Below are 25,999 nucleotides of genomic sequence, written 5' to 3'. Positions count from 1 at the left end.
TCCTGTCCTCTTTACTCCCCCCACCTCTCTCCTGTCCCTCTACTCTCCCCCCCACCTCTCTCCTGTCCTCTTCACTCCCCCCACCTCTCTCCTGTCCTCTTCACTCCCCCCCACCTCTCTCCTGTCCTCTTCACTCCCCCCACCTCTCTCCTGTCCTCTTCACTCCCCCCACCTCTCTCCTGTCCTCTTCACTCCCCCTACCTCTCTCCTGTCCTCTCCACTCCCCCCACCTCTCTCTGTCCTCTTCACTCCCCCACCTCTCTCCTGTCCTCTACACTCCCCCCACCTCTCTCCTGTCCTCTTCACTCCCCCCACCTCTCTCCTGTCCTCTTCACTCCCCCCACCTCTCTCCTGTCCTCTATGTCCTTTCCTCTTCTAGTGTTACTGAGGCTTGAACGGTGACATCGTTGGTAAATCCGTGCCAGCCCAGGGACATTCTGTAGGGGTGGTACCCAGCTCTGGCAAACAACACAAACATGACAACAGTCCCCCCTGGCTGACATGACACCCCACAACACCCAACCCCCCATCAGATTCTCAGGGAAGAACATTGACGGCCCCAGCAGCTCCATCAGTCACCCCGTGGTGGCATGCAGCGTTGCTTTATTAGTGGGAGAGTGCCACTTCTCACGGGCCGCTGCTGAAATCGCTGCCATCGCTGACACGTGTGGTCACACTAACACTGGAGGATCACTGGACACACACTGGCTATAATAGGGATCGGTGGACAAACAACGGGACACCACATCACACAGAGAGACGGACCAGAGGACACCACATCACACAGAGAGACAGACCAGAGGACACCACATCACACAGAGAGACGGACCAGAGGACACCACATCACACAGAGAGAGAGACCAGAGGACACCACATCACACAGAGAGACAGACCAGAGGACACCATAGACACACAGAGAGACAGACCAGAGGACACCACATCACACAGAGAGACGGACCAGAGGACACCACAGACACACAGAGAGATAGACCAGAGGACAGCACAGACACACAGAGAGACAGACCAGAGGACACCACATCACACAGAGAGACAGACCAGAGGACACCACAGACACACAGAGAGACAGACCAGAGGACACCACATCACACAGAGAGACAGACCAGAGGACACCACATCACACAGAGAGACAGACCAGAGGACACCACAGACACACAGAGAGACAGACCAGAGGACACCACAGACACACAGAGAGACAGACCAGAGGACACCACAGACACACAGAGAGACAGACCAGAGGACACCACAGACACAGCTACAGGTTAGTGCATCTAACTACCTCGACTGGGACAGTAATTTATAGTAGGACAGTGCCGGAACCAAGGAAAGGAACTAAATATGTTCTATGTGCTTGTATTAGTACTCTTAGATTAGTAGTAATAATATACATTGAGTATTGTCTGAGTAGGTTAACTGTGAGTGAGTGTGGAGGTGTGTGTTTAGTGTTTAACTGTGTATTTACTAACTGGGGACCGTGTGTTTAGTGTTTAACTGTTTATTTACTAACTGGGGACTGTGTGTTTAGTGTTTAACTGTGTATTTACTAACTGGGGACCATATGTGTGTGTTTAGTGTTTAACTGTTTATTTACTAACTGGGGACCGTGTGTGTGTTTAGTGTTTAACTGTTTATTTACTAACTGGGGACCGTGTGTGTGTTTAGTGTTTAACTGTTTATTTACTAACTGGGGACCATATGTGTGTGTTTAGTGTTTAACTGTGTATTTACTAACTGGGGACCATGTGTGTGTTTAGTGTTTAACTGTGTATTTACTAACTGGGGACCGTGTGTTTAGTGTTTAACTGTGTATTTACTAACTGGGGACCATATGTGTGTGTTTAGTGTTTAACTGTTTATTTACTAACTGGGGACCATATGTGTGTGTTTAGTGTTTAACTGTGTATTTATTAACTGGAGACCGTGTGTGTGTTTAGTGTTTAACTGTGTATTTACTAACTGGGGACCATGTGTGTGTTTAGTGTTTAACTGTGTATTTACTAACTGGGGACCATTGTGTGTTTAGTGTTTAACTGTGTATTTACTAACTGGGGACAGTGTGTTTGTGTTTAACTGTGTATTTACTAACTGGGGACCATGTGTGTGTTTAGTGTTTAACTGTGTATTTACTAACTGGGGACCATATGTGTTGTTTAGTGTTTAACTGTGTATTTACTAACTGGAGACCGTGTGTGTGTTTAGTGTTTAACTGTGTATTTACTAACTGGAGACCGTGTGTGTGTTTAGTGTTTAACTGTGTATTTACTAACTGGGGACCGTGTGTGTGTTTAACTGTGTATTTACTAACTGGGGACCATATGTGTGTGTTTAGTGTTTAACTGTATATTTACTAACTGGGGACCATATGTGTGTGTTTAGTGTTTAACTGTGTATTTACTAACTGGGGACCGTGTGTGTGTTTAACTGTGTATTTACTAACTGGGGACCATATGTGTGTGTTTAGTGTTTAACTGTGTATTTACAGACCAGAGGACACCACATCACACAGAGAGACAGACCAGAGGACACCACAGACACACAGAGAGACAGACCAGAGGACACCACAGACACACAGAGAGACAGACCAGAGGACACCACAGACACACAGAGAGACAGACCAGAGGACACCACAGACACAGCTACAGGTTAGTGCATCTAACTACCTCGACTGGGACAGTAATTTATAGTAGGACAGTGCCGGAACCAAGGAAAGGAACTAAATATGTTCTATGTGCTTGTATTAGTACTCTTAGATTAGTAGTAATAATATACATTGAGTATTGTCTGAGTAGGTTAACTGTGAGTGAGTGTGGAGGTGTGTGTTTAGTGTTTAACTGTGTATTTACTAACTGGGGACCGTGTGTTTAGTGTTTAACTGTTTATTTACTAACTGGGGACTGTGTGTTTAGTGTTTAACTGTGTATTTACTAACTGGGGACCATATGTGTGTGTTTAGTGTTTAACTGTTTATTTACTAACTGGGGACCGTGTGTGTGTTTAGTGTTTAACTGTTTATTTACTAACTGGGGACCGTGTGTGTGTTTAGTGTTTAACTGTTTATTTACTAACTGGGGACCATATGTGTGTGTTAGTGTTTAACTGTGTATTTACTAACTGGGGACCATGTGTGTGTTTAGTGTTTAACTGTGTATTTACTAACTGGGGACCGTGTGTTTAGTGTTTAACTGTGTATTTACTAACTGGGGACCATATGTGTGTGTTTAGTGTTTAACTGTTTATTTACTAACTGGGGACCATATGTGTGTGTTTAGTGTTTAACTGTGTATTTATTAACTGGAGACCGTGTGTGTGTTTAGTGTTTAACTGTGTATTTACTAACTGGGGACCATATGTGTGTGTTTAGTGTTTAACTGTGTATTTACTAACTGGGGACCATATGTGTGTGTTTAGTGTTTAACTGTGTATTTACTAACTGGGGACAGTGTGTGTGTTTAACTGTGTATTTACTAACTGGGGACCATGTGTGTGTTTAGTGTTTAACTGTGTATTTACTAACTGGGGACCATATGTGTATGTTTAGTGTTTAACTGTGTATTTACTAACTGGAGACCGTGTGTGTGTTTAGTGTTTAACTGTGTATTTACTAACTGGAGACCGTGTGTGTGTTTAGTGTTTAACTGTGTATTTACTAACTGGGGACCGTGTGTGTGTTTAACTGTGTATTTACTAACTGGGGACCATATGTGTGTGTTTAGTGTTTAACTGTATATTTACTAACTGGGGACCATATGTGTGTGTTTAGTGTTTAACTGTGTATTTACTAACTGGGGACCGTGTGTGTGTTTAACTGTGTATTTACTAACTGGGGACCATATGTGTGTGTTTAGTGTTTAACTGTTTATTTACTAACTGGGGACCGTGTGTGTGTTTAGTGTTTAACTGTTTATTTACTAACTGGGGACCGTGTGTGTGTTTAGTGTTTAACTGTGTATTTACTAACTGGGGACCATGTGTGTGTTTAGTGTTTAACTGTGTATTTACTAACTGGGGACCGTGTGTTTAGTGTTTAACTGTGTATTTACTAACTGGGGACCATATGTGTATGTTTAGTGTTTAACTGTGTATTTACTAACTGGAGACCGTGTGTGTGTTTAGTGTTTAACTGTGTATTTACTAACTGGAGACCGTGTGTGTGTTTAGTGTTTAACTGTGTATTTACTAACTGGGGACCGTGTGTGTGTTTAACTGTGTATTTACTAACTGGGGACCATATGTGTGTGTTTAGTGTTTAACTGTATATTTACTAACTGGGGACCATATGTGTGTGTTTAGTGTTTAACTGTGTATTTACTAACTGGGGACCGTGTGTGTGTTTAACTGTTTATTTACTAACTGGGGACCATATGTGTGTGTTTAGTGTTTAACTGTTTATTTACTAACTGGGGACCGTGTGTGTGTTTAGTGTTTAACTGTGTATTTACTAACTGGGGACCATGTGTGTGTTTAGTGTTTAACTGTGTATTTACTAACTGGGGACCGTGTGTTTAGTGTTTAACTGTGTATTTACTAACTGGGGACCATATGTGTATGTTTAGTGTTTAACTGTGTATTTACTAACTGGAGACCGTGTGTGTGTTTAGTGTTTAACTGTGTATTTACTAACTGGAGACCGTGTGTGTGTTTAGTGTTTAACTGTGTATTTACTAACTGGGGACCGTGTGTGTTTTAACTGTGTATTTACTAACTGGGGACCATATGTGTGTGTTTAGTGTTTAACTGTATATTTACTAACTGGGGACCATATGTGTGTGTTTAGTGTTTAACTGTATATTTACTAACTGGGGACCATATGTGTGTGTTTAGTGTTTAACTGTGTATTTACTAACTGGGGACCGTGTGTGTGTTTAACTGTTTATTTACTAACTGGGGACCATATGTGTGTGTTTAGTGTTTAACTGTTTATTTACTAACTGGGGACCGTGTGTGTGTTTAGTGTTTAACTGTGTATTTACTAACTGGGGACCATGTGTGTGTTTAGTGTTTAACTGTGTATTTACTAACTGGGGACCGTGTGTTTAGTGTTTAACTGTGTATTTACTAACTGGGGACCATATGTGTATGTTTAGTGTTTAACTGTGTATTTACTAACTGGGACCGTGTGTGTGTTTAGTGTTTAACTGTGTATTTACTAACTGGAGACCGTGTGTGTTTTAGTGTTTAACTGTGTATTTACTAACTGGGGACCGTGTGTGTGTTTAACTGTGTATTTACTAACTGGGGACCATATGTGTGTGTTTAGTGTTTAACTGTATATTTACTAACTGGGGACCATATGTGTGTGTTTAGTGTTTAACTGTGTATTTACTAACTGGGGACCGTGTGTGTGTTTAACTGTTTATTTACTAACTGGGGACCATATGTGTGTGTTTAGTGTTTAACTGTGTATTTACTAACTGGGGACCATATGTGTGTGTTTAGTGTTTAACTGTGTATTTACTAACTGGGGACCATGTGTGTTTAGTGTTTAACTGTGTATTTACTAACTGGGGACCATATGTGTGTGTTTAGTGTTTAACTGTGTATTTACTAACTGGGGACCATGTGTGTGTTTAGTGTTTAACTGTGTATTTACTAACTGGGGACCATGTGTGTTTAGTGTTTAACTGTGTATTTACTAACTGGGGACCATATGTGTGTGTTTAGTGTTTAACTGTGTATTTACTAACTGGGGACCATGTGTGTTTAGTATTTAACTGTGTATTTACTAACTGGGGACCATGTGTGTTTAGTGTTTAACTGTGTATTTACTAACTGGGGACCATATGTGTGTGTTTAGTGTTTAACTGTGTATTTACTAACTGGGGACCATGTGTGTGTTTAGTGTTTAACTGTGTATTTACTAACTGGGGACCATATGTGTGTGTTTAGTGTTTAACTGTGTATTTACTAACTGGGGACCATGTGTGTTTAGTGTTTAACTGTGTATTTACTAACTGGGGACCATGTGTGTTTAGTGTTTAACTGTGTATTTACTAACTGGGGACCGTGTGTGTGTTTAGTGTTTAACTGTTTATTTACTAACTGGGGACCGTGTGTGTGTTTAGTGTTTAACTGTGTATTTACTAACTGGGGACCGTGTGTGTGTTTAACTGTGTATTTACTAACTGGGGACCATATGTGTGTGTTTAGTGTTTAACTGTGTATTTACTAACTGGGGACCGTGTATGTGTTTAACTGTGTATTTACTAACTGGGGACCATATGTGTGTGTTTAGTGTTTAACTGTGTATTTACTAACTGGGGACCGTGTGTGTGTTTAACTGTGTATTTACTAACTGGGGACCATATGTGTGTGTTTAGTGTTTATTTCTGTGTATTTACTAACTGGGGACCATATGTGTGTGTTTAGTGTTTAACTGTTTATTTTACTAACTGGGGACCATATGTGTGTGTTTAGTGTTTAACTGTGTATTTACTAACTGGGGACCATATGTGTGTGTTTAGTGTTTAACTGTGTATTTACTAACTGGGGACCGTGTGTGTGTTTAGTGTTTAACTGTTTATTTACTAACTGGAGACCGTGTGTGTTTAGTGTTTAACTGTTTATTTACTCATCTGGGACCGTGTGTGTGTTTAGTGTTTAACTGTGTATTTACTAACTGGGGACCATGTGTGTTTAGTGTTTAACTGTGTATTTACTAACTGGGGACCATGTGTGTTTAGTGTTTAACTGTGTATTTACTAACTGGGGACCATGTGTGTGTTTAGTGTTTAACTGTGTATTTACTAACTGGGGACCGTGTGTGTGTTTAGTGTTTAACTGTTTATTTACTAACTGGAGACCGTGTGTGTGTTTAGTGTTTAACTGTTTATTTACTCATTGGGGACCGTGTGTGTGTTTAGTGTTTAACTGTTTATTTACTAACTGGGGACCGTGTGTGTGTTTAGTGTTTAACTGTGTATTTACTCATTGGGGACCGTGTGTGTAAAGTGTACTACAATATGTCAACTGTACTAACTGTGTACTAACTGTGTACTAACTGTGTACTAACTGTGTACTAATGTATATAGTGTAGTAACTGTGTCCTGTCTGTCCAGGATGGACCATGTTATTCAGTTTGAAGGGATTCCCATGTCCAAGGTAAGTGTACAGTGTTGTCAAACCTTCTCATGACAAAGACATACGCATCTCACTGGGACTTACATGGTTAACTCCTGGTTTCTTGTACACTCCGACTTCAGTGCGTTCAAGACAAATGGGAACTCTGAAAATAATGAGATCCAACTGGGAAAAATCGTTTTGAACGGTCATCGAACTTGGAATTCCAAGTCAGAAACTCAGTCATCTCTCTAGAGCTCCAACTTTCTGACCTGAAGATCCCTGACGTCATGATCTGACCTCGTTTCTTCCCTGAGTTCCCAGTTGTCTTGAAAGCACCTTCAGTCTGATGCTCTAGTCCATTAGGGGGTGTTATGATATCATGATGTCATTCTGTAGTCCATGAGGGGGATGTTATGATATCATGATGTCATTCTGTAGTCCATTAGGGGATGTTATGATATCATGATGTCATTCTGTAGTCCATTAGGGGATGTTATGATATCATGATGTCATTCTGTAGTCCATGAGGGGGATGTTATGATATCATGATGTAATTCTGTAATCCATGAGGGGGATGTTATGATATCATGATGTCATTCTGTAGTCCATGAGGGGGATGTTATGATATCATGATGTCATTCTGTAATCCATGAGGGGGATGTTATGATATCATGATGTCATTCTGTAGTCCACTGAGGGGGATGTTATGATATCATGATGTCATTCTGTAGTCCATGAGGGGATGTTATGATATCATGATGCCATTCTGTAGTCCATGAGGGGGGATGTTATGATATCATGATGTCATTCTGTAATCCATGAGGGGGGATGTTATGATATCGTGATGTCATTCTGTAGTCCATGAGGGGGATGTTATGATATCATGATGTCATTCTGTAGTCCATGAGGGGGATGTTATGATATCATGATGCCATTCTGTAGTCCATGAGGGGGATGTTATGATATCATGATGTCATTCTGTAGTCCATGAGGGGGATGTTATGATATCATGATGTCATTCTGTAGTCCATGAGGGGGATGTTATGATATCATGATGTCATTCTGTAGTCCATGAGGGGATGTTATGATATCATGATGTCATTCTGTAATCCATGAGGGGGATGTTATGATATCATGATGTCATTCTGTAGTCCATGAGGGGGTGTTATCGATATCATGATGTCATTCTGTAGTCCATGAGGGGGATGTTATGATATCATGATGTCATTCTGTAGTCCATGAGGGGAATGTTATGATATCATGATGTCATTCTGTAGTCCATGAGGGGGTGTTATGATATCATGATGTCATTCTGTAGTCCATGAGGGGGATGTTATGATATCATGATGTCATTCTGTAGTCAATGAGGGGGATGTTGTGATATCATGATGTCATTCTGTAGTCCATGAGGGGGTGTTATGATATCATGATGTCATTCTGTAGTCCATGAGGGGGATGTTATGATATCATGATGCCATTCTGTAATTCATGAGGGGATGTTGCCATGTATCATGATGCCATTCTGTAATTCATGAGGGGATGTTATGATATCATGATGCCATTCTGTAATTCATGAGGAGGATTTTATGATATCATGATGTCATTCTGTAATCCATGAGGGGGGGATGTTATGATATCATGATGTCATTCTGTAATCCATGAGGGGGATGTTATGATATCATGATGTCATTCTGTTGTCCATGAGGGGGATGTTATGATATCATGATGTCATTCTGTAGTCCATGAGGGGGATGTTATGATATCATGATGTCATTCTGTAATCCATGAGGGGGATGTTATGATATCATGATGTCATTCTGTAGTCCATGAGGGGGATGTTATGATATCATGATGTCATTCTGTAATCCATGAGGGGGATGTTACTGATATCATGATGTCATTCTGTTGTCTATGAGGGGATGTTATGATATCATGATGTCATTCTGTAATCTATGAAGGGGATGTTATGATATCATGATGTCATTCTGTAATTCATGAGGGGGGTGTTATGATATCATGATGTCATTCTGTAATCCATGAGGGGGATGTTATGATATCATGATGTCATTCTGTTGTCTATGAGGGGGATGTTATGATATCATGATGTCATTCTGTAATCTATGAAGGGGATGTTATGATATCATGATGTCATTCTGTAATCCATGAGGGGGATGTTATGATATCATGATGTCATTCTGTAGTCCATGAGGGGGATGTTATGATATCATGATGTCATTCTGTAGTCCAAGAGGGGGATGTTATGATATCATGATGTCATTCTGTAATCCATGAGGGGATGTTATGATATCATGATGTCATTCTGTAGTCCATGAGGGGGATGTTATGATATCATGATGTCATTCTGTAATCCATGAGGGGGATGTTATGATATCATGATGTCATTCTGTTGTCCATGAGGGGGATGTTATGATATCATGATGTCATTCTGTAATCTATGAAGGGGATGTTATGATATCATGATGTCATTCTGTAATTCATGAGGGGGGTGTTATGATATCATGATGCCATTCTGTATTTCATAAGGGGGATGTTATGATATCATGATGTCATTCTGTAGTCCATGAGGGGGATGTTATGATATCATGATGTCATTCTGTAATCCATGAGGGGGATGTTATGATATCATGATGTCATTCTGTAGTCCATGAGGGGGATGTTATGATATCATGATGTCATTCTGTAGTCCATGAGGGGGTGTTATGATATCATGATGTCATTCTGTAGTCCATGAGGGGGATGTTATGATATCATGATGTCATTCTGTAATCCATGAGGGGGATGTTGTGATATCATGATGTCATTCTGTAGTCCATGAGGGGGATGTTGCTGATATCATGATGTCATTCTGTAATCCATGAGGGGGATGTTATGATATCATGATGTCATTCTGTTGTCTATGAGGGGATGTTATGATATCATGATGTCATTCTGTAATCTATGAAGGGGATGTTATGATATCATGATGTCATTCTGTAATTCATGAGGGGGGTGTTATGATATCATGATGCCATTCTGTAATTCATAAGGGGGATGTTATGATATCATGATGTCATTCTGTAGTCCATGAGGGGGATGTTATGATATCATGATGTCATTCTGTAATCCATGAGGGATGTTATGATATCATGATGTCATTCTGTAGTCCATGAGGGGGATGTTATGATATCATGATGTCATTCTGTAGTCCATGAGGGGGTGTTATGATATCATGATGTCATTCTGTAGCCCATGAGGGGGATGTTATGATATCATGATGTCATTCTGTAGTCCATTAGGGGATGTTATGATATCATGATGTAATTCTGTAATCCATGAGGGGGATGTTATGATATCATGATGTCATTCTGTAGTCCATGAGGGGGATGTTATGATATCATGATGTCATTCTGTAATCCATGAGGGGGATGTTATGATATCATGATGTCATTCTGTAGTCCATGAGGGGGATGTTATGATATCATGATGTCATTATGTAATCCATGAGGGGATGTTATGATATCATGATGTCATTCTGTAGTCCATGAGGGGGATGTTATGATATCATGATGTCATTCTGTAGTCTATGAGGGGGATGTTATGATATCATGATGCCATTCTGTAGTCCATGAGGGGGATGTTATGATATCATGATGTCATTCTGTAGTCCAAGAGGGGGATGTTATGATATCATGATGTCATTCTGTAATCCATGAGGGGGATGTTATGATATCATGATGTCATTCTGTAGTCCATGAGGGGGATGTTATGATATCATGATGTCATTCTGTAATCCATGAGGGGGATGTTATGATATCATGATGTCATTCTGTTGTCCATGAGGGGGATGTTATGATATCATGATGTCATTCTGTAATCTATGAAGGGGATGTTATGATATCATGATGTCATTCTGTAATTCATGAGGGGGGTGTTATGATATCATGATGCCATTCTGTATTTCATAAGGGGGATGTTATGATATCATGATGTCATTCTGTAGTCCATGAGGGGGATGTTATGATATCATGATGTCATTCTGAAATCCATGAGGGGGGATGTTATGATATCATGATGTCATTCTGTAGTCCATGAGGGGGATGTTATGATATCATGATGTCATTCTGTAGTCCATGAGGGGGGTGTTATGATATCATGATGTCATTCTGTAGTCCATGAGGGGGGTGTTATGATATCATGATGTCATTCTGTAGTCCATGAGGGGGATGTTATGATATCATGATGTCATTCTGTAGTCCATGAGGGGATGTTATGATATCATGATGTCATTCTGTAGTCCATGAGGGGGGTGTTATGATATCATGATGTCATTCTGTAGTCCATGAGGGGGATGTTATGATATCATGATGTCATTCTGTAGTCCATGAGGGGGATGTTATGATATCATGATGTCATTCTGTAGTCCATGAGGGGGGTGTTATGATATCATGATGTCATTCTGTAGTCCATGAGGGGGATGTTATGATATCATGATGCCATTCTGTAATTCATGAGGGGGATGTTATGATATCATGATGCCATTCTGTAATTCATGAGGGGGATGTTATGATATCATGATGCCATTCTGTAATTCATGAGGGGGATGTTATGATATCATGATGTCATTCTGTAATCCATGAGGGGGATGTTATGATATCATGATGTCATTCTGTAGTCCATGAGGGGGATGTTATGATATCATGATGTCATTCTGTAATCCATGAGGGGGATGTTATGATATCATGATGTCATTCTGTTGTCCATGAGGGGGATGTTATGATATCATGATGTCATTCTGTAATCTATGAAGGGGATGTTATGATATCATGATGTCATTCTGTAATTCATGAGGGGGGTGTTATGATATCATGATGCCATTCTGTATTTCATAAGGGGGATGTTATGATATCATGATGTCATTCTGTAGTCCATGAGGGGGATGTTATGATATCATGATGTCATTCTGTAATCCATGAGGGGGATGTTATGATATCATGATGTCATTCTGTTGTCTATGAGGGGGATGTTATGATATCATGATGTCATTCTGTAATCTATGAAGGGGATGTTATGATATCATGATGTCATTCTGTAATTCATGAGGGGGGTGTTATGATATCATGATGCCATTCTGTAATTCATAAGGGGATGTTATGATATCATGATGTCATTCTGTAGTCCATGAGGGGGATGTTATGATATCATGATGTCATTCTGTAGTCCATGAGGGGGGATGTTATGATATCATGATGTCATTCTGTAATCCATGAGGGGGATGTTATGATATCATGATGTCATTCTGTAGTCCATGAGGGGGTGTTATGATATCATGATGTCATTCTGTAGTCCATGAGGGGGATGTTATGATATCATGATGTCATTCTGTAGTCCATGAGGGGGATGTTATGATATCATGATGTCATTCTGTAGTCCATGAGGGGGTGTTATGATATCATGATGTCATTCTGTAGTCCATGAGGGGATGTTATGATATCATGATGTCATTCTGTAGTCCATGAGGGGGATGTTATGATATCATGATGTCATTCTGTAGTCCATGAGGGGGGTGTTATGATATCATGATGTCATTCTGTAGTCCATGAGGGGGATGTTATGATATCATGATGCCATTCTGTAATTCATGAGGGGGATGTTATGATATCATGATGCCATTCTGTAATTCATGAGGGGGATGTTATGATATCATGATGCCATTCTGTAATTCATGAGGGGGATGTTATGATATCATGATGTCATTCTGTAATCCATGAGGGGGATGTTATGATATAATGATGTCATTCTGTAGTCCATGAGGGGGATGTTATGATATCATGATGTCATTCTGTTGTCCATGAGGGGGATGTTATGATATCATGATGTCATTCTGTAGTCCATGAGGGGGATGTTATGATATCATGATGTCATTCTGTAATCCATGAGGGGGGATGTTCCATGATATCATGATGTCATTCTGTAGTCCATGAGGGGGGATGTTATGATATCATGATGTCATTCTGTAATCCATGAGGGGATGTTATGATATCGTGATGTCATTCTGTTGTCTATGAGGGGGATGTTATGATATCATGATGTCATTCTGTAATCTATGAAGGGGATGTTATGATATCATGATGTCATTCTGTAATTCATGAGGGGGTGTTATGATATCATGATGCCATTCTGTAATTCATGGGGGATGTTATGATATCATGATGTCATTCTGTAGTCCATGAGGGGGATGTTATGATATCATGATGTCATTCTGTAATCCATGAGGGGGATGTTATGATATCATGATGTCATTCTGTAGTCCATGAGGGGGATGTTATGATATCATGATGTCATTCTGTAGTCCATGAGGGGTGTTATGATATCATGATGTCATTCTGTAGCCCATGAGGGGATGTTATGATATCATGATGTCATTCTGTAGTCCATTAGGGGATGTTATGATATCATGATGTAATTCTGTAATCCATGAGGGGGATGTTATGATATCATGATGTCATTCTGTAGTCCATGAGGGGGATGTTATGATATCATGATGTCATTCTGTAATCCATGAGGGGGATGTTATGATATCATGATGTCATTCTGTAGTCCATGAGGGGATGTTATGATATCATGATGTCATTATGTAATCCATGAGGGATGTTATGATATCATGATGTCATTCTGCTTAGTCCATGAGGGGGATGTTATGATATCATGATGTCATTCTGTAGTCTATGAGGGGGATGTTATGATATCATGATGCCATTCTGTAGTCCATGAGGGGGATGTTATGATATCATGATGTCATTCTGTAGTCCAAGAGGGGGGATGTTATGATATCATGATGTCATTCTGTAATCCATGAGGGGGATGTTATGATATCATGATGTCATTCTGTAGTCCATGAGGGGGATGTTATGATATCATGATGTCATTCTGTAATCCATGAGGGGGATGTTATGATATCATGATGTCATTCTGTTGTCCATGAGGGGGATGTTATGATATCATGATGTCATTCTGTAATCTATGAAGGGGATGTTATGATATCATGATGTCATTCTGTAATTCATGAGGGGGGTGTTATGATATCATGATGCCATTCTGTATTTCATAAGGGGGATGTTATGATATCATGATGTCATTCTGTAGTCCATGAGGGGGGATGTTATGATATCATGATGTCATTCTGTAATCCATGAGGGGATGTTATGATATCATGATGTCATTCTGTAGTCCATGAGGGGGATGTTATGATATCATGATGTCATTCTGTAGTCCATGAGGGGTGTTATGATATCATGATGTCATTCTGTAGCCCATGAGGGGGATGTTATGATATCATGATGTCATTCTGTAGTCCATGAGGGGATGTTATGATATCATGATGTCATTCTTTAGTCCATTAGGGGATGTTATGATATCATGATGTAATTCTGTAATCCATGAGGGGGTGTTGGTGATATCATGATGTCATTCTGTAGTCCATGAGGGGATGTTCATGATATCATGATGTCATTCTGTAATCCATGAGGGGGATGTTATGATATCATGATGTCATTCTGTAGTCCATGAGGGGGATGTTATGATATCATGATGTCATTCTGTAGTCCATGAGGGGATGTTATGATATCATGATGTCATTCTGTAGTCCATGAGGGGGATGTTATGATATCATGATGTCATTCTGTAGTCTATGAGGGGGATGTTATGATATCATGATGCCATTCTGTAGTCCATGAGGGGATGTTATGATATCATGATGTCATTCTGTAGTCCATGAGGGGGATGTTATGATATCATGATGTCATTCTGTAGTCCATGAGGGGGATGTTATGATATCATGATGTCATTCTGTAGTCCATGAGGGGGATGTTATGATATCATGATGTCATTCTGTAGTCCATGAGGGGGATGTTATGATATCATGATGTCATTCTGTAGTCCATGAGGGGGATGTTATGATATCATGATGTCATTCTGTAGTCCATGAGGGGTGTTATGATATCATGATGTCATTCTGTAGTCCATGAGGGGGATGTTATGATATCATGATGTCATTCTGTAGTCCATGAGGGGGATGTTATGATATCATGATGTCATTCTGTAGTCTATGAGGGGGATGTTATGATATCATGATGCCATTCTGTAGTCCATGAGGGGGATGTTATGATATCATGATGTCATTCTGTAGTCCAAGAGGGGGATGTTATGATATCATGATGTCATTCTGTAATCCATGAGGGGGATGTTATGATATCATGATGTCATTCTGTAGTCCATGAGGGGGATGTTATGATATCATGATGTCATTCTGTAATCCATGAGGGGGATGTTATGATATCATGATGTCATTCTGTAGTCCATGAGGGGGATGTTATGATATCATGATGTCATTCTGTAATCCATGAGGGGGGATGTTATGATATCATGATGTCATTCTGTAATCCATGAGGGGGATGTTATGATATCATGATGTCATTCTGTTGTCTATGAGGGGGATGTTATGATATCATGATGTCATTCTGTAATCTATGAAGGGGATGTTATGATATCATGATGTCATTCTGTAATTCATGAGGGGGGTGTTATGATATCATGATGCCATTCTGTAATTCATAAGGGGGATGTTATGATATCATGATGTCATTCTGTAGTCCATGAGGGGGATGTTATGATATCATGATGTCATTCTGTAATCCATGAGGGGGATGTTATGATATCATGATGTCATTCTGTAGTCCATGAGGGGGATGTTATGATATCATGATGTCATTCTGTAGTCCATGAGGGGGTGTTATGATATCATGATGTCATTCTGTAGCCCATGAGGGGGATGTTATGATATCATGATGTCATTCTGTAGTCCATGAGGGGGATGTTATGATATCATGATGTCATTCTGTAGTCCATTAGGGGATGTTATGATATCATGATGTAATTATGTAATCCATGAGGGGGATGTTATGATATCATGATGTCATTCTGTAGTCCATGAGGGGGATGTTATGATATCATGATGTCATTCTGTAATCCATGAGGGGGATGTTATGATATCATGATGTCATTCTGTAGTCCATGAGGGGGATGTTATGATATCATGATGTCATTCTGTAGTCCATGAGGGATGTTGCATGATATCATGATGTCATTCTGTAGTCCATGAGGGGTATGTTATGATATCATGATGTCATTCTGTAGTCCATGAGGGGGGATGTTATGATATCATGATGCCATTCTGTAGTCCATGAGGGGGATGTTATGATATCATGATGTCATTCTGTAGTCCATGAGGGGGATGTTATGATATCATGATGTCATTCTGTAGTCCATGAGGGGGTGTTATGATATCATGATGTCATTCTGTAGTCCATGAGGGGGATGTTATGATATCATGATGTCATTCTGTAGTCCATGAGGGGGGATGTTATGATATCATGATGTCATTCTGTAGTCCATGAGGGGATGTTATGATATCATGATGTCATTCTGTAATCCATGAGGGGGATGTTATGATATCATGATGTCATTCTGTTGTCCATGAGGGGATGTTATGATATCATGATGTCATTCTGCTAGTCCATGAGGGGGTGTTATGATATCAAGATGTCATTTTGTAGCCCATGAGGGGGATGTTATGATATCATGATGTCATTCTGTAGTCCATGAGGGGGATGTTATGATATCATGATGTCATTCTGTAGTCCATTAGGGGATGTTATGATATCATGATGTAATTCTGTAATCCATGAGGGGGATGTTATGATATCATGATGTCATTCTGTAGTCCATGAGGGGATGTTCATGATATCATGATGTCATTCTGTAATCCATGAGGGGGGATGTTATGATATCATGATGTCATTCTGTAATCCATGAGGGGGATGTTATGATATCACTGATGTCATTCTGTAGTCCATGAGGGGGGATGTTATGATATCATGATGTCATTCTGTAGTCCATGAGGGATGTTATGATATCATGATGTCATTCACTGTAGTCCATGAGGGGATGTTATGATATCATGATGTCATTCTGTAGTCTATGAGGGGATGTTATGATATCATGATGTCATTCTGTAGTCCATGAGGGGGATGTTATGATATCATGATGTCATTCTGTAGTCCATGAGGGGATGTTATGATATCATGATGTCATTCTGTAGTCCATGAGGGGGGATGTTATGATATCATGATGTCATTCTGTAGTCCATGAGGGGGATGTTATGATATCATGATGTCATTCTGTAGTCCATGAGGGGGATGTTATGATATCATGATGTCATTCTGTAGTCCATGAGGGGGTGTTATGATATCATGATGTCATTCTGTAGTCCATGAGGGGGGATGTTATGATATCATGATGTCATTCTGTAGTCCATGAGAGGGATGTTATGATATCATGATGTCATTCTGTAGTCCATGAGGGGGTGTTATGATATCATGATGTCATTCTGTAGTCCATGAGGGATGTTATGATATCATGATGCCATTCTGTAATCCATGAGGGGGATGTTATGATATCATGATGCCATTCTGTAGTCCATGAGGGGGATGTTATGATATCATGATGTCATTCTGTAGTCCATGAGGGGGGTGTTATGATATCATGATATCATTCTGTAGTCCATGAGGGGATGTTATGATATCATGATGCCATTCTGTAATTCCATGAGGGGGATGTTATGATATCATGATGCCATTCTGTAATTCATGAGGGGGATGTTATGATATCATGATGCCATTTTGTAGTTCATGAGGGGGATGTTATGATATCATGATGCCATTCTGTAATTCATGAGGGGTGTTGTGATATCATGATGCCATTCTGTAATTCATGAGGGGATGTTATGATATCATGATGTCATTCTGTAATCCATGAGGGGGATGTTATGATATCATGATGTCATTCTGTAGTCCATGAGGGGGATGTTATGATATCGATGATGTCATTCTGTTGTCCATGAGGGGGGATGTTATGATATCATGATGTCATTCTGTAATCCATGAGGGGATGTTTGATATCATGATGTCATTCTGTAGTCCATAGGGGATGTTATGATATCATGATGTCCATTCTGTAATCCATGAGGGGGATGTTAAGATATCATGATGTCATTCTGTTGTCTATGAGGGGATGTTATGATATCATGATGTCATTCTGTAATCCATGAGGGGGATGTTACGATATCATGATGTCATTCTGTAGTCCATGAGGGGATGTTATGATATCATGATGTCATTCTGTAGTCCATGGGGTGTTATGATATCATGATGTCATTCTGTAGTCCATGAGGGGGGGGATGTTATGATATCATGATGTCATTCTGTAGTCCATGAGGGGATGTTATGATATCATGATGTCATTCTGTAGTCCATGAGGGGGATGTTATGATATCATGATGTCATTCTGTAGTCCATGAGGGGGATGTTATGATATCATGATGTCATTCTGTAGTCCATGAGGGGGATGTTATGATATCATGATGTAATTCTGTACCATGAGGGGGATGTTATGATATCATGATGTCATTCTGTAGTCCATGAGGGGGATGTTATGATATCATGATGTCATTCTGTAATCTATGAAGGGGATGTTATGATATCATGATGTCATTCTGTAGTCCATGAGGGGGATGTTATGATATCATGATGCCATTCTGTAATTCATGAGGGGGATGTTATGATATCATGATGTCATTCTGTAGTCCATGAGGGGGATGTTATGATATCATGATGTCATTCTGTAGTCCATGAGGGGGATGTTATGATATCATGATGTCATTCTGTAATCCATGAGGGGGATGTTATGATATCATGATGTCATTCTGTAGTCCATGAGGGGATGTTATGCCATATCATGATGTCATTCTGTAGTCCATGAGGGGATGTTATGATATCAATGATGTCATTCTGTAGTCCATGAGGGGGATGTTATGATATCATGATGTCATTCTGTAGTCCCATGAGGGGGGTGTTATGATATCATGATGTCATTCTGTAGTCCATGAGGGGGGTGTTATGATATCATGATGTCATTCTGTAGTCCATGAGGGGGATGTTATGATATCATGATGTCATTCTGTAGTCCATGAGGGGGATGTTATGATATCATGATGTCATTCTGTAGTCCATGAGGGGGATGTTATGATATCATGATGCCATTCTGTAATTCATGAGGGGGATGTTATGATATCATGATGCCATTCTGTAATTCATGAGGGGGATGTTATGATATCATGATGCCATTCTGTAATTCATGAGGGGATGTTGTGATATCATGATGTCATTCTGTAATCCATGAGGGGATGTTATGATATCATGATGTCATTCTGTAGTCCATGAGGGGGATGTTATGATATCATGATGTCATTCTGTTGTCCATGAGGGGGATGTTATGATATCATGATGTCATTCTGTAGTCCATGAGGGGGATGTTATGATATCATGATGTCATTCTGTAATCCATGAGGGGATGTTATGATATCATGATGTCATTCTGTAGTCCATGAGGGGGATGTTATGATATCATGATGTCATTCTGTAATCCATGAGGGGGATGTTATGATATCATGATGTCATTCTGTTGTCTATGAGGGGGATGTTATGATATCATGATGTCATTCTGTAATCTATGAAGGGGATGTTATGATATCATGATGTCATTCTGTAATTCATGAGGGGGGTGTTATGATATCATGATGCCATTCTGTAATTCATAAGGGGGATGTTATGATATCATGATGTCATTCTGTAGTCCATGAGGGGGATGTTATGATATCATGATGTCATTCTGTAGTCCATGAGGGGGATGTTATGATATCATGATGTCATTCTGTAGTCCATGAGGGGGATGTTATGATATCATGATGTCATTCTGTAGTCCATGAGGGGGTGTTATGATATCATGATGTCATTCTGTAGTCCCATGAGGGGGGATGTTATGATATCATGATGTCATTCTGTAGTCCATGAGGGGGATGTTATGATATCATGATGTCATTCTGTAGTCCATGAGGGGGATGTTATGATATCATGATGTCATTCTGTAATCCATGAGGGGATGTTATGATATCATGATGTCATTCTGTTGTCCATAGAGGGGGATGTTATGATATCATGATGTCATTCTGTAATCCATGAGGGGATGTTATGATATCATGATGTCATTCTGTAATCCATGAGGATGTCATGATATCATGATGTCATTCTGTAATCCATGAGGGGATGTTATGATATCATGATGTCATTCTGTAGTCCATGAGGGGGGATGTTATGATATCATGATGTCATTCTGTAGTCCATGAGGGGGATGTTATGATATCATGATGTCATTCTGTAGTCCATGAGGGGGATGTTATGATATCATGATGTCATTCTGTAGTCCATGAGGGGGATGTTATGATATCATGATGTCATTCTGTAGTCCATGAGGGATGTTATGATATCATGATGTCATTCTGTAATCCATGAGGGGGATGTTATGATATCATGATGTCATTCTGTAGTCCATGAGGGGGATGTTATGATATCATGATGTCATTCTGCTAGTCCATGAGGGGGTGCTTGTGATATCATGATGTCATTCTGTAGTCCATGAGGGGATGTTATGATATCATGATGTCATTCTGTAATTCATGAGGGGGATGTTATGATATCATGATGTCATTCTGTAATCCATGAGGGGGATGTTATGATATCATGATGTCAATTCTGTAATCCATGAGGGATGTTATGATATCATGATGTCTTCATTCTGTAATCCATGAGGGATGTTTATGATATCATGATGTCATTCTGTAGTCCATGAGGGGGATGTTATGATATCATGATGTCATTCTGTTATCCATGAGGGGATGTTATGATATCATGATGTCATTCCTGTAGTCCATGAGGGGGGATGTTATGATATCATGATGTCATTCTGTAGTCCATGAGGGGATGTTATGATATCATGATGTCATTCTGTCAATCCATGAGGGGGATGTTATGATATCATGATGTCATTCTGTAGTCCATGAGGGGTGTTATGATATCATGATGTCATTCTGTAGTCCATGAGGGGGATGTTATGATATCATGATGCCATTCTGTAATCCATGAGGGGATGTTATGATATCATGATGCCATTCTGTAGTCCATGAGGGGGATGTTATGATATCATGATGTCATTCTGTAATCCATGAGGGGGATGTTATGATATCATGATGTCATTCTGTAGTCCATGAGGGGGATGTTATGATATCATGATGTCATTCTGTAGTCCATGAGGGGATGTTATGATATCATGATGTCATTCTGTAGTCCATGAGGGGGATGTTATGATATCATGATGTCATTCTGTAGTCCATGAGGGGATGTTATGATATCATGATGTCATTCTGTAATCCATGAGGGGATGTTATGATATCATGATGTCATTCTGTAGTCCATGAGGGGGATGTTATGATATCATGATGTCATTCTGTAGTCCATGAGGGGATGTTATGATATCATGATGTCATTCTGTAGTCCATGAGGGGATGTTATGATATCATGATGTCATTCTGCTTAGTCCATGAGGGGATGTTATGATATCATGATGTCATTCTGTAGTCCATGAGGGGGGATGTTATGATATCATGATGTCATTCTGTAGTCCATGAGGGGGATGTTATGATATCATGATGTCATTCTGTAGTCCATGAGGGGGATGTTATGATATCATGATGTCATTCTGTAATCCATGAGGGGATGTTATGATATCATGATGTCATTCTGTAGTCCATGAGGGGGATGTTGTGATATCATGATGTCATTCTGTAGTCCAGTGAGGGGGATGTTATGATATCATGATGTCATTCTGTAGTCCATGAGGGGATGTTATGATATCATGATGTCATTCTGTAATCCATGAGGGGGATGTTATGATATCATGATGTCATTCTGTAGTCCATGAGGGGGGGATGTTATGATATCATGATGTCATTCTGTAGTCCATGAGGGGGATGTTATGATATCATGATGTCATTCTGTAGTCCATGAGGGGGATGTTATGATATCATGATGTCATTCTGTAGTCCATGAGGGGGATGTTATGATATCATGATGTCATTCTGTAGTCCATGAGGGGGATGTTATGATATCATGATGTCATTCTGTAATCCATGAGGGAGTTGCTGATTTGTCCATGAGATTGATATCATGATGTCATTCTGTAGTCCATGAGGGGATGTTATGATATCATGATGTCATTCTGTAGTCCATGAGGGGGATGTTATGATATCATGATGTCATTCTGTAGTCCATGAGGGATGTTATGATATCATGATGTCATTCTGTAATCCATGAGGGGGATGTTATGATATCATGATGTCATTCTGTAGTCCATGAGGGGTATGTTATGATATCATGATGTCATTCTGTAGTCCATGAGGGGGATGTTATGTATCATGATGTCATTCTGTAATCCATGAGGGGGATGTTATGATATCATGATGTCATTCTGTAATCCATGAGGGGATGTTATGATATCATGATGTCATTCTGTAGTCCATGAGGGGATGTTATGATATCATGATGTCATTCTGTAGTCCATGAGGGGGATGTTATGCATATCATGATGTCATTCTGTAGTCCATGAGGGGGATGTTATGATATCATGATGTCATTCTGTAGTCCATTAGGGGGATGTTATGATATCATGATGTAATTCTGTAATCCATGAGGGGGATGTTATGATATCATGATGTCATTCTGTAGTCCATGAGGGGGGATGTTATGATATCATGATGTCATTCTGTAGTCCATGAGGGGGATGTTATGATATCATGATGTCATTCTGTAGTCCATGAGGGGATGTTATGATATCATGATGTCATTCTGTAATCCATGAGGGGGATGTTATGATATCATGATGTCATTCTGTAGTCCATGAGGGGGATGTTATGATATCATGATGTCATTCTGTAGTCCATGAGGGGGATGTTATGATATCATGATGTCATTCTGTAGTCCATGAGGGGGATGTTATGATATCATGATGTCATTCTGTAGTCCATGAGGGGGATGTTATGATATCATGATGTCATTCTGTAATCCATGAGGGGGATGTTATGATATCATGATGTCATTCTGTAGTCCATGAGGGGTTATGTATCATGTGTTTCATGAGGATGTTATGTATCATGATGTCATTCTGTAGTCCATGAGGGGGATGTTATGATATCATGATGTCATTCTGTAGTCCATGAGGGGGATGTTATGATATCATGATGTCATTCTGTAGTCCATGAGGGGGATGTTATGATATCATGATGTCATTCTGTAGTCCATGAGGGGGATGTTGTGATATCATGATGTCATTCTGTAGCCCATGAGGGGGATGTTATGATATCATGATGTCATTCTGTAGTCCATGAGGGGGATGTTATGATATCATGATGTCATTCTGTAGTCCATGAGGGGATGTTATGATATCATGATGTCATTCTGTAGTCCATGAGGGGGATGTTATGATATCATGATGTCATTCTGTAGTCCATGAGGGGATGTTATGATATCATGATGTCATTCTGTAGTCCATGAGGGGGATGTTATGATATCATGATGTCATTCTGTAATCCATGAGGGGATGTTATGATATCATGGATGTCATTCTGTAGTCCATGAGGGGGATGTTATGATATCATGGATGTCATTCTGTAATCCATGAGGGGATGTTATGATATCATGATGTCATTCTGTAGTCCATGAGGGGGATGTTATGATATCATGATGTCATTCTGTAGTCCATGAGGGGGATGTTATGATATCATGATGTCATTCTGTAGTCCATGAGGGGGATGTTATGATATCATGATGTCATTCTGTAGTCCATGAGGGGGATGTTATGATATCATGATGTCATTCTGTAGTCCATGAGGGGGGTGTTATGATATCATGATGTCATTCTGTAGTCCATGAGGGGGATGTTATGATATCATGATGTCATTCTGTAGTCCATGAGGGGGATGTTATGATATCATGATGTCATTCTGTAATCCATGAGGAGGATGTTATGCCTATATCATGATGTCATTCTGTAGTCCATGAGGGTGTTATGATATCATGATGTCATTCTGTAGTCCATGAGGGGGATGTTATGATATCATGATGTCATTCTGTAGTCCATGAGGGGGATGTTATGATATCATGATGTCATTCTGTAGTCCATGAGGGAGATGTTAAGTGATATCACGATGTCATTCTGTAGTCCATGAGGGGGATGTTATGATATCATGTGATGTCATTCTGTAGTCCATGAGGGATGTTATGATATCATGATGTCATTCTGTAGTCCATGAGGGGGATGTTATGATATCATGATGTCATTCTGTAGTCCATGAGGGGGATGTTATGATATCATGATGTCATTCTGTAGTCCATGAGGGGATGTTATGATATCATGATGTCATTCTGTAGTCCATGAGGGGATGTTCATGATATCATGATGTCATTCTGTAGTCCATGAGGGGGATGTTTATGATATCATGATGTCATTCTGTAGTCCATGAGGGGGATGTTATGATATCATGATGTCATTCTGTAGTCCATGAGGGGGATGTTAGTGATATCATGATGTCATTCTGTAATCCATGAGGGGGATGTTATGATATCATGATGTCATTCTGTAGTCCATGAGGGGGATGTTATGATATCATGATGTCATTCTGTAGTCCATGAGGGGGGTGTTATGATATCATGATGTCATTCTGTTGTCCATGAGGGGGATGTTATGATATCATTATGTCATTCTGTAGTCCATGAGGGGGATGTTATGATATCATGATGTCATTCTGTAGTCCATGAGGGGGGATGTTATGATATCATGATGTCATTCTGTGTCCATGAGGGGGATGTTATGATATCATGATGTCATTCTGTAGTCCATGAGGGGGATGTTGGTGATATCATGATGTCATTCTGTAGTCCATGAGGGGGATGTTATGATATCATGATGTCATTCTGTAGTCCATGAGGGGGGTGTTATGATATCATGATGTCATTCTGTAGTCCATGAGGGGGATGTTATGATATCATGATGCCATTCTGTAATTCATGAGGGGGATGTTATGATATCACGATGCCATTCTGTAATTCTATGAGGGGGATGTTATGATATCATGATGCCATTCTGTAATTCATGAGGGGGATGTTATGATATCATGATGTCATTCTGTAATCCATGAGGGGATGTTATGATATCATGATGTCATTCTGTAGTCCATGAGGGGGATGTTATGATATCATGATGTCATTCTGTAGTCCATGAGGGATGTTATGATATCATGATGTCATTCTGTAATCCATGAGGGATGTTATGATATCATGATGTCATTCTGTAATCCATGAGGGGGGTGTTTATGATATCATGATGTCATTCTGTAGTCCATGAGGGGGATGTTATGATATCATGATGTCATTCTGTAATCCATGAGGATGTTATGATATCATGATGTCATTCTGTTGTCCATGAGGGGGATGTTATGATATCATGATGTCATTCTGTAGTCCATGAAGGGATGTTATGATATCATGATGTCATTCTGTAGTCCATGAGGGGGATGTTATGATATCATGATGTCATTCTGTAGTCCATGAGGGGATGTTATGATATCATGATGTCATTCTGTATTCCATGAGGGGGATGTTATGATATCATGATGTCATTCTGTAGTCCATGAGGGGGATGTTGTGATATCATGATGTCATTCTGTTAGTCCATGAGGGGGATGTTATGATATCATGATGTCATTCTGTAGTCCATGAGGGGGATGTTATGATATCATGATGTCATTCTGTAATCCATGAGGGGGATGTTATGATATCATGATGTCATTCTGTAGTCCATGAGGGGGATGTTATGATATCATGATGTCATTCTGTAGTCCATGAGGGGGATGTTATGATAT

The 25,999-nt window shown here is 39.9% G+C and overlaps 1 protein-coding gene across 1 annotated transcript in view; it reads left to right on the top strand.

The window, feature by feature from the left end:
- Positions 1–1,257: 1,257 nt before the first annotated feature.
- LOC121553670 (capping protein inhibiting regulator of actin dynamics) overlaps positions 1,258–25,999 on the top strand; it is a 52,061-nt gene continuing 27,319 nt past the window's right edge. The window contains exons 1-2 of the mRNA XM_045219326.1: positions 1,258–1,279; positions 7,074–7,116. Of these exons, the coding sequence (XP_045075261.1) occupies positions 7,075–7,116 (42 nt within the window). The 5' untranslated portion in view covers positions 1,258–1,279; position 7,074. The remainder of the gene's footprint in view (positions 1,280–7,073; positions 7,117–25,999) is intronic.

This window comes from Coregonus clupeaformis, unplaced genomic scaffold (assembly GCF_020615455.1).
Source record: "Coregonus clupeaformis isolate EN_2021a unplaced genomic scaffold, ASM2061545v1 scaf2272, whole genome shotgun sequence".
In the NCBI taxonomy this organism is placed as follows: Eukaryota; Metazoa; Chordata; class Actinopteri; order Salmoniformes; family Salmonidae; genus Coregonus; species Coregonus clupeaformis.
The sequence above is the reverse complement of the archived record's forward strand: the minus strand, read 5'-3'. Positions and strand labels throughout refer to the sequence as shown.